Here is a 14,547-nt window from a genome sequence, read left to right on the forward strand (position 1 = left end):
TCTCTTCCTTCCCCTCCCCTTCCCTTTTTTAAAAAAATTTTTAAATTTTTAAATTTTATTAAGGGGATGACAGAGTTGGATCTATTGCATGAATTTGATAGGTTTGCAGGATGGCCAGGTAGAAATAGCCGTGATAATGACAGGCCTGGATCTGGGAGTCAGATCAAGGGTGGAAGGAAGATGTGGTATGGGAGTGGATGAGGCTATCCAGGTTGAAGAGAATAAGGCTGTGGGCATGATCCTGGGGACCAATGACATTCTGGGTTTAAAAAGTATGGGTAAATGCCAAGATTTAAGACTTAGGGTGGGGATGAGAGTAATCTCTGACCCTTTTTTCTTCCCTCACTCTTTACATTCATCCTTTAGCAAGTTCTCTCTATGAAATATTGCCTCCAATTATTTACCTCCAATATTCTGGCTTTGATTCCATGTGTTTGATCAGACTGTTTAGTTTTTTCTTTCTCTTTTTGTAATTGAGATACAACACATAAAATTTACTTTTTTAAAGTGTACAATTCAGTGGTTTATAGTACATTCACAAAGTTGTGCCGTCATCACCACTGTATAATTCCAAAACATTTTCAATACCCCAAAAAGAGCCCCTGTACCCATTTTTAAAAAATATTTTATTTATTTATTCGAGAGAGAGGCAGAGACACAGACAGAAGGAGAAGCAGGCTCCATGCAGAGAACCTGACGTGGGACTCGATCCCAGGACTCAAGGATCAGGCCCTGGGCCAAAGGCAGGCGCTAAACCACTGAGCCACCCAGGGATCCCCCCCCCCTTTTTTTTTTATTTTTTTCCTGTACCCATTTTTGTCACTCCTCATCCCTCCCTCTCTCTCTGGCAACCAGCAATCTATTTTCTGTATATGGAGTTTCTTATTCTGGACATTTCATATACATGGAATCACATGTGTTCTTTTGCTCCTGGTTTCTTTTACTTAGCATGATGTTTTCAAGGTTTATCCATATTGTACTATCAGTGCTTCATTCCCTTTTATGGCCAGGTGCTGTTCTATTATAGGAATATATTAGCTTCTGTTTATCTATTCATCAAATTATCTATTTTGAGTTGCTTTAACTTTTTGACTGTGACAAATAATGCTACTGTGAACATTTGTGTTAAAATTTGTGTTAAAAAATTTGTGTTAAAATTTCACATTAACTTATTTCCTTCTCCAGTTTTATTGAGATTCATTTGATATATAACATTGTATTACTTTAAAGTATACAATGTGGGATCCCTGGGTGGCGCAGCGGTTTAGCGCCTGCCTTTGGCCTAGGGCGTGATCCTGGAGACCTGGGATCGAATCCCACGTCGGGCTCCCGGTGCATGGAGCCTGCTTCTCCCTCTGCCTATGTCTCTGCCTCTCTCTCTCTCTCTCTGTGTGACTATCATAAATAAATAAAAATTTAAAAAAATAAAATAAAATAAAGTATACAATGTAATGATTTGATACATGACGTATTTTTTTTAAAGATTATTTATTTATTCATAGACACACAGAGAGAGAGAGAGAGAGAGAGAGAGAAAGGCAGAGACACAGGCAGAGAGAGAAGCAGGCACCATGCAGGGAGCCTGACGTGGGACTAGGTCCAGGGTCTCCAGGATCACGTCCTAGGTTGCAGGCGGCGCTAAACCGCTGCGCCACCAGGGCTGCCCAATACATGATGTATTGTGGAATGATTACCACAGTAAGTTTAGTTTACATCTATCAATCATCTCATAGTTAAAAGTTTTTTTTTACTTATGATGAGAACTTTTGAGATTTACTCTTTTAGCAACTTTCAGATATATATTATATATTATATATTATATATTTACAATATATATATTGTAAACTGTTGTTACCATAATGTACATTACATACCCAAATTACATCACATAAAATTCTTAAAATCTTTTTTTTTTTTTTTTTTTTTTTTTAGATTTTTTAGATTTTTTAGATTTTTTATTTATGATAGTCATACACACAGAGAGAGAGGCAGAGACATAGGCAGAGGGAGAAGCAGGCTCCATGCACTGGGAGCCCGACGTGGGATTCGATCCTGGGTCTCCAGGATCGCGCCCTGGGCCAAAGGCAGGCGCCAAACCGCTGCGCCACCCAGGGATCCCTTTTTTTTTTTTTTAATTCTTAAAATCTTAAAAAAAAAAAAAAAAAAAAAAAAAAGCAAGTGAATGAAATCTACATATCTTCCATGGTCTACACAATCCTACCGGATTTGGATCCTATCTTTCTGCCTTCTCTCTCTAGCCCTTCCCCTCCTCACTTTCTAAGCTTATTTCTACACTAACCTTACTGTCTCCCTGAGTATTTGATGATTGCTGCTGGCCCTTCCTGAATCTTTCTCCCTGGCTTTGACCAGCTGGCTCCTCTTCTTTTAGGACTCAGCTTCAGAGAAGATTATCAGATTGTTCTGCTTAAGGTGGGTCTCTCTGTTGAGGTTCTATGGCACCCTGGGTGGTTACATTAGAGCTCTGTTATGATCTGGAATTCTCATTTGCTTTTTGTTGTTTTTCTTTCAGTAGTATAGATGCTCCTTGAGGATGGGAAGCTTTCTGTCTTCTTTGTCTCTAGTCCTTAGCTTACACCTGGCCCATCGTGGATACTTAAGAAGCTCTTGTTGAGTAAATGAGTGAGTGTATGATGGGGAGCTGATTTTGGAGATTGATACAGAGTACATGCGAGAGGGAGCACAGAGATGGGAGCTACAGAAGGGACTGGTCAGTCCGTGGTGTTGGAAGCAGTGAAGAGGTTGGCAGTGCCAAAGCTGGCGTTGAAGTGGTTGCATTCAGCTATAATTCTCAGGATGATGTGTGCTGGTCTCAGCCTGGCATGGTGGTTAGACTGGCCCTATGCTTCTTTATTGTAATTGCAGGATACCCTTCAATAACCATCAAAAAACTTTGAAAGAATAAAGGTTTAAGAAAAAAACAAAGAATAAAAGTTTATTATTTATAGGACCTGGAAATTACATAGCACACATGGAACTACACAACGAGAATGTTGTATAGGGTGGGGGGAGAGTGTGCAGCTCAAGCCAGGGAACAAGAGAACACAAAGACACAGGCCTGGGGTTCTACTTTTATTGGAGTTGAAGGTGGAGGCCTAGGGTGTGGGGAGGCTCGCTCTATTGGTGAATTTAAAATATAAGAGGGGGAATTTAAAACATGGAAAGAGAAAAAAATAAGCAGCCCAAATAATCATTTATCAAAAATCAACCAAGATCTCTAAAACAAAGGAGCCTCAGTGAGGGGAGGCAGCCTGGCTCTTTATCTAATCAAGTGACTAGCAATGTGTTTATTCAAGATAGCCCTCTTAAAGTAGATGCCTTTTTGAAATGAATGCGTCCGTAATCACTTGCATTACAAAACAAAACAAAACAAAACAAAAACAAAAAAACAAAAAAAACCTGCTTAGACTCCATTTACACTGGATACAGGCCCCAGTGGGATTGTGGTGAAGGAGGTCAGGAGGCAGTAGGGTAGGAAAAGTGTGTGTGAGGGAGGGTGGCTTTATAGGATATGAATAAGGAATGGGGACTACATTTTGAAGAAGAGAGGACCCAGTGATAGATCGAAGGAGAGGTAGGTGTGAGGAAGAGTTTTTGTTAAGATACAGTCAGCCTTAGTGTGGGCCCATGAGGGAGGAAGAGAAACCAGAGGAGAGGTAGCAGCTAAGGCCCTAAGGCTGGGTGGGTTAGAACAGGGAAAAAGTGGGGATACCTCATATTCAGAGAGTGGAAAGGAGTGTTATTTGCCTTCCCTGTTATTTAATTTAAAGGATAATTTAAGGTTTCACTTCAAGGCCTTGTCTTTTATGAGTTGAATCTCAGAGGTAAATGTTTAAGCTAAGGGAAAATAACCCTCTTTGAAGTGGGTTATTGATTCTTCTAGCTTATCTGTCTGTTGGCTGCTTTGAATGCCATGGATCCATGAGAAAGAAACAAATGCATTTGTTTAAAGGTTTTTATAACACAGACCTTTTTGGGGAAGGGTTCTTTTAAAAAAAATTAACTTCTTAGGGTGCCTGGTGACTCGGGCATCTGCCTATGGCTTGGGTAATAATCTGGGGTCCTGATAAAGCCTCCCATTGGGCTTCCTGCTCAGTAGGAAGTCTGCTTCTCCCTCTTCCCCTCTCCCCAGCTTGTGCTTTCTTTCTCTCTCTCAAATAAATAAATAAAATCTTTAAAAAACTCAACTTCGGGATCCCTGGGTGGCGCAGCGGTTTAGCGCCTGCCTTTGGCCCAGGGCGCGATCCTGGAGACCCGGGATCGAATCCCACATCGGGCTCCCGGTGCATGGAGCCTGCTTCTCCCTCTGCCTGTGTCTGCCTCTTTCTCTCTCTCTCTGTATGACTATCATAAATAAATAAAAAAATTAAAAAAAAAAGAAAGAGTGGGAGAAAATTAAAAATAATAATAAAATAAAATAAAAAACTCAACTTCTTTTTATAAAATCTTTTATCTAGAAATTAATGAAAAGGCAGCTTATTGGAACCTCTTGCAAGTCTCAAAACTTCCCTATCTGATAAGAGATGATGAGCTATTTCTGGATGACTGTTTGTTGTAATTTTCCATTTGTTTCTCTTATAAACTTACTAACTGCTGAAAAAAATGAAAGAAAACAAGAGGTCACTATTATGATGAAAATATTTGGGAAGCAATTATGATAATGAGGGAATCACTCACTAACTTTTACATTTCTAGAAATAGCCAGGGGGGCGCCTGGGTGGTGTATTGGATTAAGCATCCAGCTCTTGGTTTCAGCTCAGGTCATGATCTCAGGGTCATGAGATGGAGCCTTGCATCAGCTCCACACTCAGTGTGAGTCTGCTTGAGATTCTCTCTCCCTGTCCACCTGCCTCTCCTGTCCTGCTGTCTCTCTCTAAAATAATAAAGAAAGAAAGAAAGAAAGAAAGAAAGAAAGAAAGAAAGAAAGAGAAAAAGAAAGAAGGAAAGAAAAGAGCCAGATACTCAAAATCAACAATTAAGTGATTGAATTATCCTTGGATTAGTTTTTTTAGTGGAGATAACTTGAGAGTGCTTAAGATTGCCTGCTTTTTTTCCAGCTTTGCTTCTGATACTTACTATTAAAATATTTTCAATTTTATTTTATTTTTTAAATATTTTTATTTATTTATTCATGATAGACACAGAGAGAGAGGCAGAGACACAGGCAGAGGGAGAAGCAGGCTCCGTGCCGGGAGCCCAACACGGGACTCGATCCCGGGACTCCAGGATCGCGCCCTCGGCCAAAGGCAGGTGCCAAACCACTGAGCCATCCAGGGATCCCCATATTTTCAATTTTAGAAAAAGAACGATGTCCCTCAGTGATCTGCTCACACTGTTTTTATTATAGAAAAGATCAAGACAGTCTCCAGTTAGAAAAGTGTTACACAGTACTGTGACTCACACACTGCTTCTCCTCTGCCTAGTCCTCCTTTTTGAGACTGACAGCATAAGTTCTGTTTTCATCACATCATAATAAACATGTCTGTGACTCTGGTAAGACTCCTGGGGCCTATATTTCCGGGCAGGGATGGGCACTCATCAGCTTCCTGGGTATGAGAATGTGGCGTTACTGCCCCTCAGGTACCCAGCTCTTGTGCAACTAAAAGATAGGTGACCTTCCTTCTTCCAAGCTTTTACAGTAAAACTGAGGACCCTATTGCCCTTTTTGAAAGCAGCTATGAGAATGAGTTGTGTGGAAAAAATAATTTTCCAAATATAAGAGAAAAGGTGGGCTCTCTTTGTGTGGTGGCCTTTACTAAGAAATTATGATTATTAAAAAAAATTGGGGGTGCTTATTCACAGAACACAAAGATCTATCTACTCTAGCATTAATGCAAAAAGTGATCTTTGCTAATGCATGTTTAGTAACCTATGGGCAGCTTTTGAAATGTCCTCATTTGAAGGACCAAATATATTGGAGGACACCAGCGCATAATCTGTAGACAAGGACAGGTTGGTCTCCATTCTGGAGACCATGAAGAGCTTGTTTTCATCATCTTGGTTACAAAATAGCCTTAGTTTACAGTTCTGTTGAAGAATGAGATATTATTTCAAGATTATATGTTTCCTTAGTAAAAATGGATCAAGGCTTCCTCTTCAACTAAAAAGCAACTTGAAGGAAAATAACAGGGGAAACATTTGGCTCATTAAGTCGTTTTGTAATAATTTTAGGTGACTTGGCTCCAGACTGAAATAGGTGTTGGCACAGCTATTTCTTGTCTCTAGAAACAGGTGGTCTGTTAGGACTGTTCCTGTATATTATATCTTCACAATACATTTTTCTCATGTCATTTTTCCTATTTTTAAAAAAGATTTTATTTATTTATTCATGATAGACATAGAGAGAGAGAGGCAGAGACACAGGCAGAGGGAGAAGCAGGCTCCATGCAAGGAGCCCGACGTGGGACTCGATTCCGGGACTCCAGGATCGCACCGTGGGCCAAAGGCAGGCGCTAAACCGCTGAGCCACCCAGGGATCCCCTCATTTTTCCTATTAAATGTAAAATTTAGTTTATGATTCTTTGGAGTTAAAAAGGTGGGAGTGAGACACTTGGGTAGCTCAGTCAGTTGAGCGTCTGCCTTTGGCTCAGGTCATGATCCATGGTCCTGGAGTTGAGCCCTGTGTCTGGCTCCCAGCTCAGTGAGGAGGGTTCTCCCCCCCCGCCCCCCCGCCCCCTGCTCATGCTCTCACTTTTTCTCAAATAAATAAATAAAATCTTTAAAAATAAAAAAGCAGGAGTGTTCAGAACCTGGTAACTAAAACTTTTAGCTTGTATAATTTATTTTCCATTTGAGGTTCTGCTTAAATGAATTTAAGATCTAAAAATAGATGGCTTGAGTTTTTCTCAGTCCCAAGCCCTGATACCTGCCTGGGAATTTGTCAGCAGCAGTTTTAGGATGTGATGCCCCACAAGATACTGTGTGTGAAGACAGTGACTGATGATATTGAAATTTGGATAAAGATTTTTTTTGGCTAAACCAGTGGCTAGAGAATTACTGTTCAGTTTTCAATGTTATAGTTAAGTACTTTTGTTTTTTGAGACATCCAATATTTTTAAAGAAAAGTAAAATTATGTTTAGAGGAGGATTTGTTTCATACAGTAAATAGACATACTTTTGCCATGTTCTATTTTTTTTAAGATTTTATTTATTTATTCAGGAAAGACACACACACACACACACACACACACACACACACAGAGGTAAAGACACAGGCAGAGGGAGAAGCAGGCTCCATGCAGGGAGCCCAACGTGGGACTCGATCCTGGGTTTCCAGGATCACACCCTGAGCTGAAGGCAGCACTAAACCCGCTGAGCCACCCAGGCTGCCCATTTTTGCCATGTTCTTGATGGCTTTTTTGGAAAAGATTATTGAGATTTTTTTTGTTTGGTGACTCCATGATTGTTAAGAAGGAGATGATTTGTCTTGCCATTACCTGGCCAATGCTCAAATAATGGATCTTTCAACTGCCAAAAGAGTAGCTCCATCTGTTTAGTGATGTTAAGGGTTTTTTTCCCTAGCAATCACTAGATAGCCTTTGGAGTATAGTTAAATTTAATGCATAAAAAGTTATTATTATTTTTTTTATTTTAGAGGAAGAGAGAGCTTGAGTGAGAGGGAGGGGTAGAGGGAGAGGAACAAAGAGAGAATCTTAAGCAGCCTCCACGCCCAGTGTGGAGCCTGACCAAGGATCCAGTCTTACAGCCCTGAGATCATAACCTGAGCCAAAATCAAGAGGTGGATGCTTAACCATCTGAGCCACCCAGGCTCCTCAATGCATAAATTTTTTTTAAATAGTGTGTAGTCTAGTAGACGAGTGATATCTGAAATGCTAATAAGTGAGAATAGGATTTAGTGCTCCTAAAATGAGTGGACATCAGTGGTCTTAGATGCATTTTTTTATGTTTGTCTTTAGTTTTGTAAGTTGGTTAGGGAATTTGTTTGTTTGTTTTTTGGAATTTTGTTTTTGTTGCATAATAATGTGTCTGGCCTTTGTGCCTTCCACAATTCTTACAATTTCCCAAGCAATAGGGGGGTCTTTCTTATTCATGAGTCCTTTGGATCACACCTGAGTTAATGTTAATGAGATAATTCAGAATGGTCCCTGGTCACCAGAAAGACCAACTATATAATTAGAGGATTGGGATTTTGAGCCAGTCTGACTTCTGGGGAAACGTGGAGCTGGAGATTGAGTTTAATCATATGGCCCATGATTCAGTCATGCCTATGGAATGGAACCAAAAAAAAAATCTTGGTGGAGCTTCCTTTTTGGTGAATACATTTCTGTTCTTAGGAGCGTGACATGCCCTGATTCCATGAGGAGAGGAAATGGAAAACTCTGTTTAGGACCCTTCCAGACCTTAGCCTTTGTGTTTTGTGTCCTGTATTATAAAATTGTAAGTATCATGTTTCCAGGGGTTCATTTGTTCTAGCAAATCAAACCTGAGGAGTTGTGGGAACCTCTGAATCTATAGCCAGTTGGTCAGAAATGTGGATGGCCTGGGGACTCGCAAAGTATAGCTGGCATCTGAAGTAAAGACAGTCATGTTTGACTGTGGACTATGATGCTATTTGGGTGGTTAGCATCAAAGTTATAGTGAATTACACCAGTTGGTGTCAGGGTGGTTTTATATTCCTATTATAATTCTATTTAAATTGGTGGCCAGATGTGAGTGGGTGAGAGTATATACATCAGAAAAGGGACTTCGCTGTTAGTCTTTTTCAGTCTGGATAATAGGAAATAATTCATTCAATCCATTTATATTTAGTGTCTCTGTGTGCCAAAGTCTGTGCTAGACCAAACGTGGTAGGAAAGTATCTCTACTCCTTAGGAGATTTTAGGGTGATGTCCTAGATACACGTGGAATTTTTGTGTGCTATGATAGAGAAGAAGTGCTCAGCCCCTGGAATGGAGCTGTCTTTTTTGCATCTTGGACGATAGGACTGGGTTAGAGATGGATCTGCTTTAGTCAGGGGGTACTTTAGGAACAGAGAGATGTCACATGTACTAGTGTACATGGGGGGCAGGTGTTGTGGGTGGCAATGGTTATTTCAGAATAAGTGACTGTGTTTAGTGGCTGGATGTATGTGTTAGGGCAGTGTTTTATAAACATTGTAAGTGAACCATCTGTATCAAAATCACCCTGCCCACTGGTTCTCCTCTCTTCACACAGAAATGCTGGTTTTCTTTTTTAGTTTTTTTTTTTTTTTTTATGTTGGTAAGTGTTAATTATTGACAGTAGTAAGAATACTGTAATAAACCCATCTACTCATCACCCAACTTCATGGTATTGATACCATGGCAACTAGCTCTGATTTATAGTGTTTGACAGTTTCCTTTGGGAATATTCACCCATGTGTTTACCTTGCTAATTTCAAGCTACCAACACAATTTCATTGAACAGGAAGTTGGGTTCTTAGAATCAGTTCTGATCCGGTGCGAGCTCGTGATTCATTTGCACTCAGACCACCTTCCCCCAGATTATTAAGTAAAATTCTAAACAAATATATAAAATAAATAAAATTCTGGAGATAATTTTACCATAAATATTTAAGCTTATATTTGTGAGGATTAGTTTAAAAAATATATCTACAAAACTTTTATTACATCTAAAATAATGAAAAATAATTCCATAGCATTAAATATTCAATCTGTCTTCAGACTTCACACATCTCCAAATGAGGTCCATAGGTTACATTTGGCTGTTTTAAAATATTTTATTTATTTATTCATGAGAAACATAGAGACAGAGAGGTAGAAACACACTCAGAGGGAGAAGCAGGCTCCATGCAGGGAGCCCAACGTGGGACTCGGATCCCGGATTTCCAGGATCATGCCCTGGGCTGGAGGTGGCGCTAAACCGCTGAGCCACCCAGGCTGCCCTGTTTTATCTCTTAAGTGTATTTTAAACTATAAGATTTCTCTCTCTCTCTACTCCCCCATTCTTTCTCTTTTCCTTTTGAAGCTAATTTGTACAAGAAAGTTTATTTTGTAGATTTTTTTCACAGCCTGAAGTTTGCATTTCCATGATGTTTGCTTCAGAGTTTCTCTCATTTTTTCTCTAATTCATGATTAGCACTACAGCAGTGGTTACTAAAATGAGGTTCCAAGATCATCAACATCGGCCTCAGCTGGAAAACTTGTTAGAAACAGATTCTTAGTCTTGCTCCGGACCTATTGAAACAGAAACTCTGAGGCTGGGGCCTTGCAGTCTGTATCTTTAAAAAATAATTTATTTAATAGAGAGAACACAGAGGGGAAGTGGGGCAGAGGGAGAGGGAGAAGCGGACTCCACTGAGCAGGGAGCCCAACTGGGAGCTCGATCCTAAGACCCTGGGATCATGACCTGAGCTGAAGGCAGATGCTTAACCAACTGAGCCACCAGGCACCCCTGCAATCTGTATTTTTTTTCTTTTTTTTTTTTTTTAATTTTATTTATTTATTTATTTATTTATTTATTTATTTATTTATTTATTTATTTATTTATTTATGATAGAGAGAGAGAGAGAAAGGCAGAGACACAGGCAGAGGGAGAAGCAGGCTCCATGGAGGGAGCCTGACGTGGGATTCGATCCCGGGTCTCCAGGATCGCGCCCTGGACCAAAGGCAGGCGCCAAACCGCGGCGCCACCCAGGGATCCCTGCAATCTGTATTTTAACCAGTCCTCCTGATGATTCTGATGGACCCTGAAGTTTGAGAACCTTTGCTGTGTGGGCTTGATCAGATTCAGGTTTGTACCTCACTTGCTGTCCCCACCACCTCCACCAACTATTTCATAACTTTTGATGTATCTTCCATTAGAAGGCACATAGAACTAACTGGTCTCTGATTTATGATGTTGATGATCATGTTGATTGTTGCCAGCATATATTCATTAGTTCACCAAGGTTTCACAGAGCATTAATTCTATCATTCTTTCTTCATTACATACTGAAATGCTTCTGTAAATAAAAACTTCCTCTTTTTAACTCTTAGGTTACCCTGCAGAATAGTTTGTTCAGGAAAGATAGGGTAAATGCTTGAGTCTTTCCTTTCATTTACTTGTTTTCAGAATAATAAGTTGATTTTCTAGTATCCTCCAAAGATGACCAATTAAGTCTTTAAAAAGATACCATTATAAAGTTAAGGATTTAATTGTATTTGTTGATTTAGTCCATTGCCATTTGTTCTTATTTGATTCTCATATTATTCCATCTTTTTTTTTTTTTTAAAGATTTCATTTATTTATTCGTGAGAGACACACACAGACAGAGAGAGGCAGAGACATAGGCAGAGGGAGAAGCAGGCTCCATGCAGGGAACCCGATGTGGGACTCGATCCCAGGACTCCAGGATCATGACCTGAGCCAAAGGCAGACGCTCAACTACTGAGCCACCCAGGCACCCCACCCCCTTTTTTTTTTATTCAGACACAGAGAGAGAGAGAGAGAGAGGCAGAGACACAGGCAGAGTGAGAAGCAGGCTCCATGCAGGGAGCCTGATGTGGGACTCGATCCCAGGTCTCCAGGATCACACCCTGGGCTGCAGGTGGCGATAAACCGCTGCGCCACTAGGGCTGCCCTTATTATTCCATCTTTGTGTAATGGGAACCTCTTTAAGTTTCCTCTAATTTGTTTTGATTTGGTCTTAGTAGTATCTTTTTTTTTTTTTAAGATTTTATTTATTTATTCATGATAGTCACAGAGAGAGAGAGAGAGAGGCAGAGACACAGGCAGAGGGAGAAGCAGGCTCCATGCAGGGAGCCCGACGTGGGATTCGATTCCGGGTCTCCAGGATCGCGCCCTGGGCCAAAGGCAGGCGCTAAACTGCTGTGCCACCCAGGGATCCCGGTCTTAGTAGTATCTTTTAGCATTCTTGCTTTTTAGTAGATTTTCCAGTATTGTTACATGTTTAGCTCCAAACCAGGAATCAGCATTTCTTCAAGGAGCCCTGCTTCGCTTTAGCCAAAAATGGTGGAGACCATAATCTGGATGGTAGGGGTGCTCATTGCTACTGGGGTTAGTCATATTTCCAACTCACATTGAGGACTGTACTGCTTTTATTTAACCTAATGTATGTCCTTTCTCTAATGCCAGAAAATTGCTATTGTTCAATAACATAATTACTCATTTTCTTTATCTCATAAAGCGTGTAACAATCTCAGAATCATGAGACTAGCAGTATGATGTTTGAAAACTGTTTAAGATTTTCTTGAGTTATTATCTTTAGGATAATACCTCACTAGGATTTCCAGGTCAAGTCTCTTGAAACAGTTATTTTATATGGTTCTCCTCTCAATTCAATATACAACTAATTTGAATTATGTTTGGGGGATTATTTTTTTTAATTACTTTTATAACTATATAAGATATTTACACAGTTCAAAGTTAAATCTCCAAAATAAGGTAAATTCAGAGAAGTCTGGCTTCTATCCTTAAAGCCTCCACTTGATTCCCTCCCTCCCTTGTAGCAATGGTTTTCAGCTTTGAGAGCTTTTTTTTTTTTTAATATTTTATTTATTTATTTGTGAGAGAGCAAGAGCCAGAAAGATCACAGAAGGAGAGGAAGAGGGAGAAGAAGAGGAGGAAGAAGCAGATTCACTACTGAGCAGGGAGCCCAGCACGGGACTTGATCCCAGGACTTCAGGATCATGACCAGAGCCAAAGTCAGATGCTTAAACAACTGAGCCATCCAGGTACCCCAGCCTTGGGCGCTTAAAAAAACAAAAACAAAAACAAAACCCGATGCTCAGATTCCATATCCAAACAATTAATGAATAATTTGGGGCGGGGAGTTAAAGGAGAATGAGACCCAAGTATCAGTAATTTTTACAAGATTCCAGGTGATTCTGGGATCCCTGGGTGGCGCAGCGGTTTGGCGCCTGCCTTTGGCCCAGGGCGCGATCCTGGAGACCCGGGATCGAATCCCACATCGGGCTCCCGGTGCATGGAGCCTGCTTCGCCCTCTGCCTGTGTCTCTGCCTCTCTCTCTCTCTCTGTAACTATCATAAATAAATAAAAATTAAAAAAAAATTAAAAAAAAAAGATTCCAGGTGATTCTCATGGATAGCTAAAGTTAAGAACAACTGATGTTCAATTTTTTTGATAATATATTGTTGCATTAAAATGTATGTGCACACGTGTACAGATAGAATACATCTATATTGGTTCCTCCCTTTATCCCTCCGACCATCCTTCCTTCTTCCCGCTTTCATTTCTCTCTTTTCCTTTCCTTTGTTTTGCTTTCCTTTCCTTTTTTGAGTATAGTTGTAACAATGTATAGTATAGTATGTAACAATGTTACATTAGTTTCAGATGTAACAATTATTCCACAAGTTTACATATTATGCTATGCTCACAAGTGTAGCTCCCATTTGTCCCCATACAGTGCTATTACAGTATCATTGACTATATTCCCTATGGTATGCCTTTTATTCCCATGACTTACATTCCTGGAATGTAAGTGGAATGTATAACTGGAATGTAAGTGGAATGTAATAACTGGAAGCCTCTATCTCTCACTTCCCTTCACATATTTTTTCCATCTCTTCACTCCTCTCCCCTCTGGAAACCATCAGTTTGTTCTCTGTATCTATAGGTCTGGTTTTGCTTTTTGGTGTTTTTTTATTCATTTGTTTTTTTAAATTTCACATTGAATTCATATGGTATTTGTCTTTTTTAGTCTGACTTATTTTGCTTAGCATAGTATTGTCTAGGTCCATCCATATTGACACATGATGCAATCTCATCCTTTTTATGTCTGCATAATATTCCAATGTATAGATTTATACACCCCCCCACACACACATTTTCATTATCCATTCATCTATTAATGGACACTGAGGTTTCTTTTATATCTTAGCAATTGTAAATAATGCTGCTGTAAACATAGCACTACATATATCTTTTTTCTGAATTAGTGTTTTCCTTTTGGTAAACATGGTAGTGGACTTATTGGATCATATGGTATTTTTATTGAATTTTTTGAGGAACCTCCATACTGTTTTCTTTTCTTTTTTTCTTAAACATGGGGAAATATACTGCAGTCTTCACTGAACAACATGACCTGGAGAGAAGTGACATACTGTGCAGTGTAAGAAGTGTCTGGGTTATCTTGCCACCTGCTAAAGCTGGAGGATGCCAGTGTTATAGATGTTATAGGATTTTAGTATATGTGCTGCCGAAGCGAGCACAGATGTTATAGGATTTTAAAAAAGAAAAGTGACAGTTGAGTAATTTTCTAAAATGTTTTTTAAGTATAAAGGAATTCTAAACACATTTATATAATTCTAAAAATTAAGAATGGTAGGGCATCATGAACACATGTGTGACTTGGCATCTGCATCTGACAGTGCATGATTCATATTTACTAACTAGCATGATGTGTGATTTCCATTGATTACTTATCTGTGACATGTGTCTTTTTTTTTAAGATTTTATTTATTTATTCACGAGAGAGACACAGAGAGAGAGAGAGAGAGAGAGAAAGAGGCAGAGACACAGGCAGAGGGAGAAGCAGGTTCCATGCAGGGAGTGCCTGATGTGGGACTC

General features: G+C 39.7%; 1 protein-coding gene across 2 annotated transcripts in view; it reads left to right on the plus strand.

Annotated features, from left to right (window-relative positions):
• PRKAR2A (protein kinase cAMP-dependent type II regulatory subunit alpha) overlaps window positions 1–14,547 on the plus strand; it is a 110,260-nt gene that overhangs the window by 10,423 nt on the left and 85,290 nt on the right. Inside the window, exon 1 of one of the 2 annotated variants that reach the window (XM_072786303.1) lies at window positions 5,562–5,598. The exons of the other annotated variant lie outside the window; for it this stretch is intronic. Within the exon in view, the coding sequence (XP_072642404.1) occupies window positions 5,571–5,598 (28 nt within the window). The 5' untranslated portion in view covers window positions 5,562–5,570. Of the gene's footprint in view, window positions 1–5,561; window positions 5,599–14,547 lie in introns of those variants that run through there. 2 annotated transcript variants of the gene reach the window in all.

This window comes from Canis lupus, chromosome 19, assembly GCF_048164855.1.
Source record: "Canis lupus baileyi chromosome 19, mCanLup2.hap1, whole genome shotgun sequence".
Taxonomy (NCBI): Eukaryota; Metazoa; Chordata; class Mammalia; order Carnivora; family Canidae; genus Canis; species Canis lupus.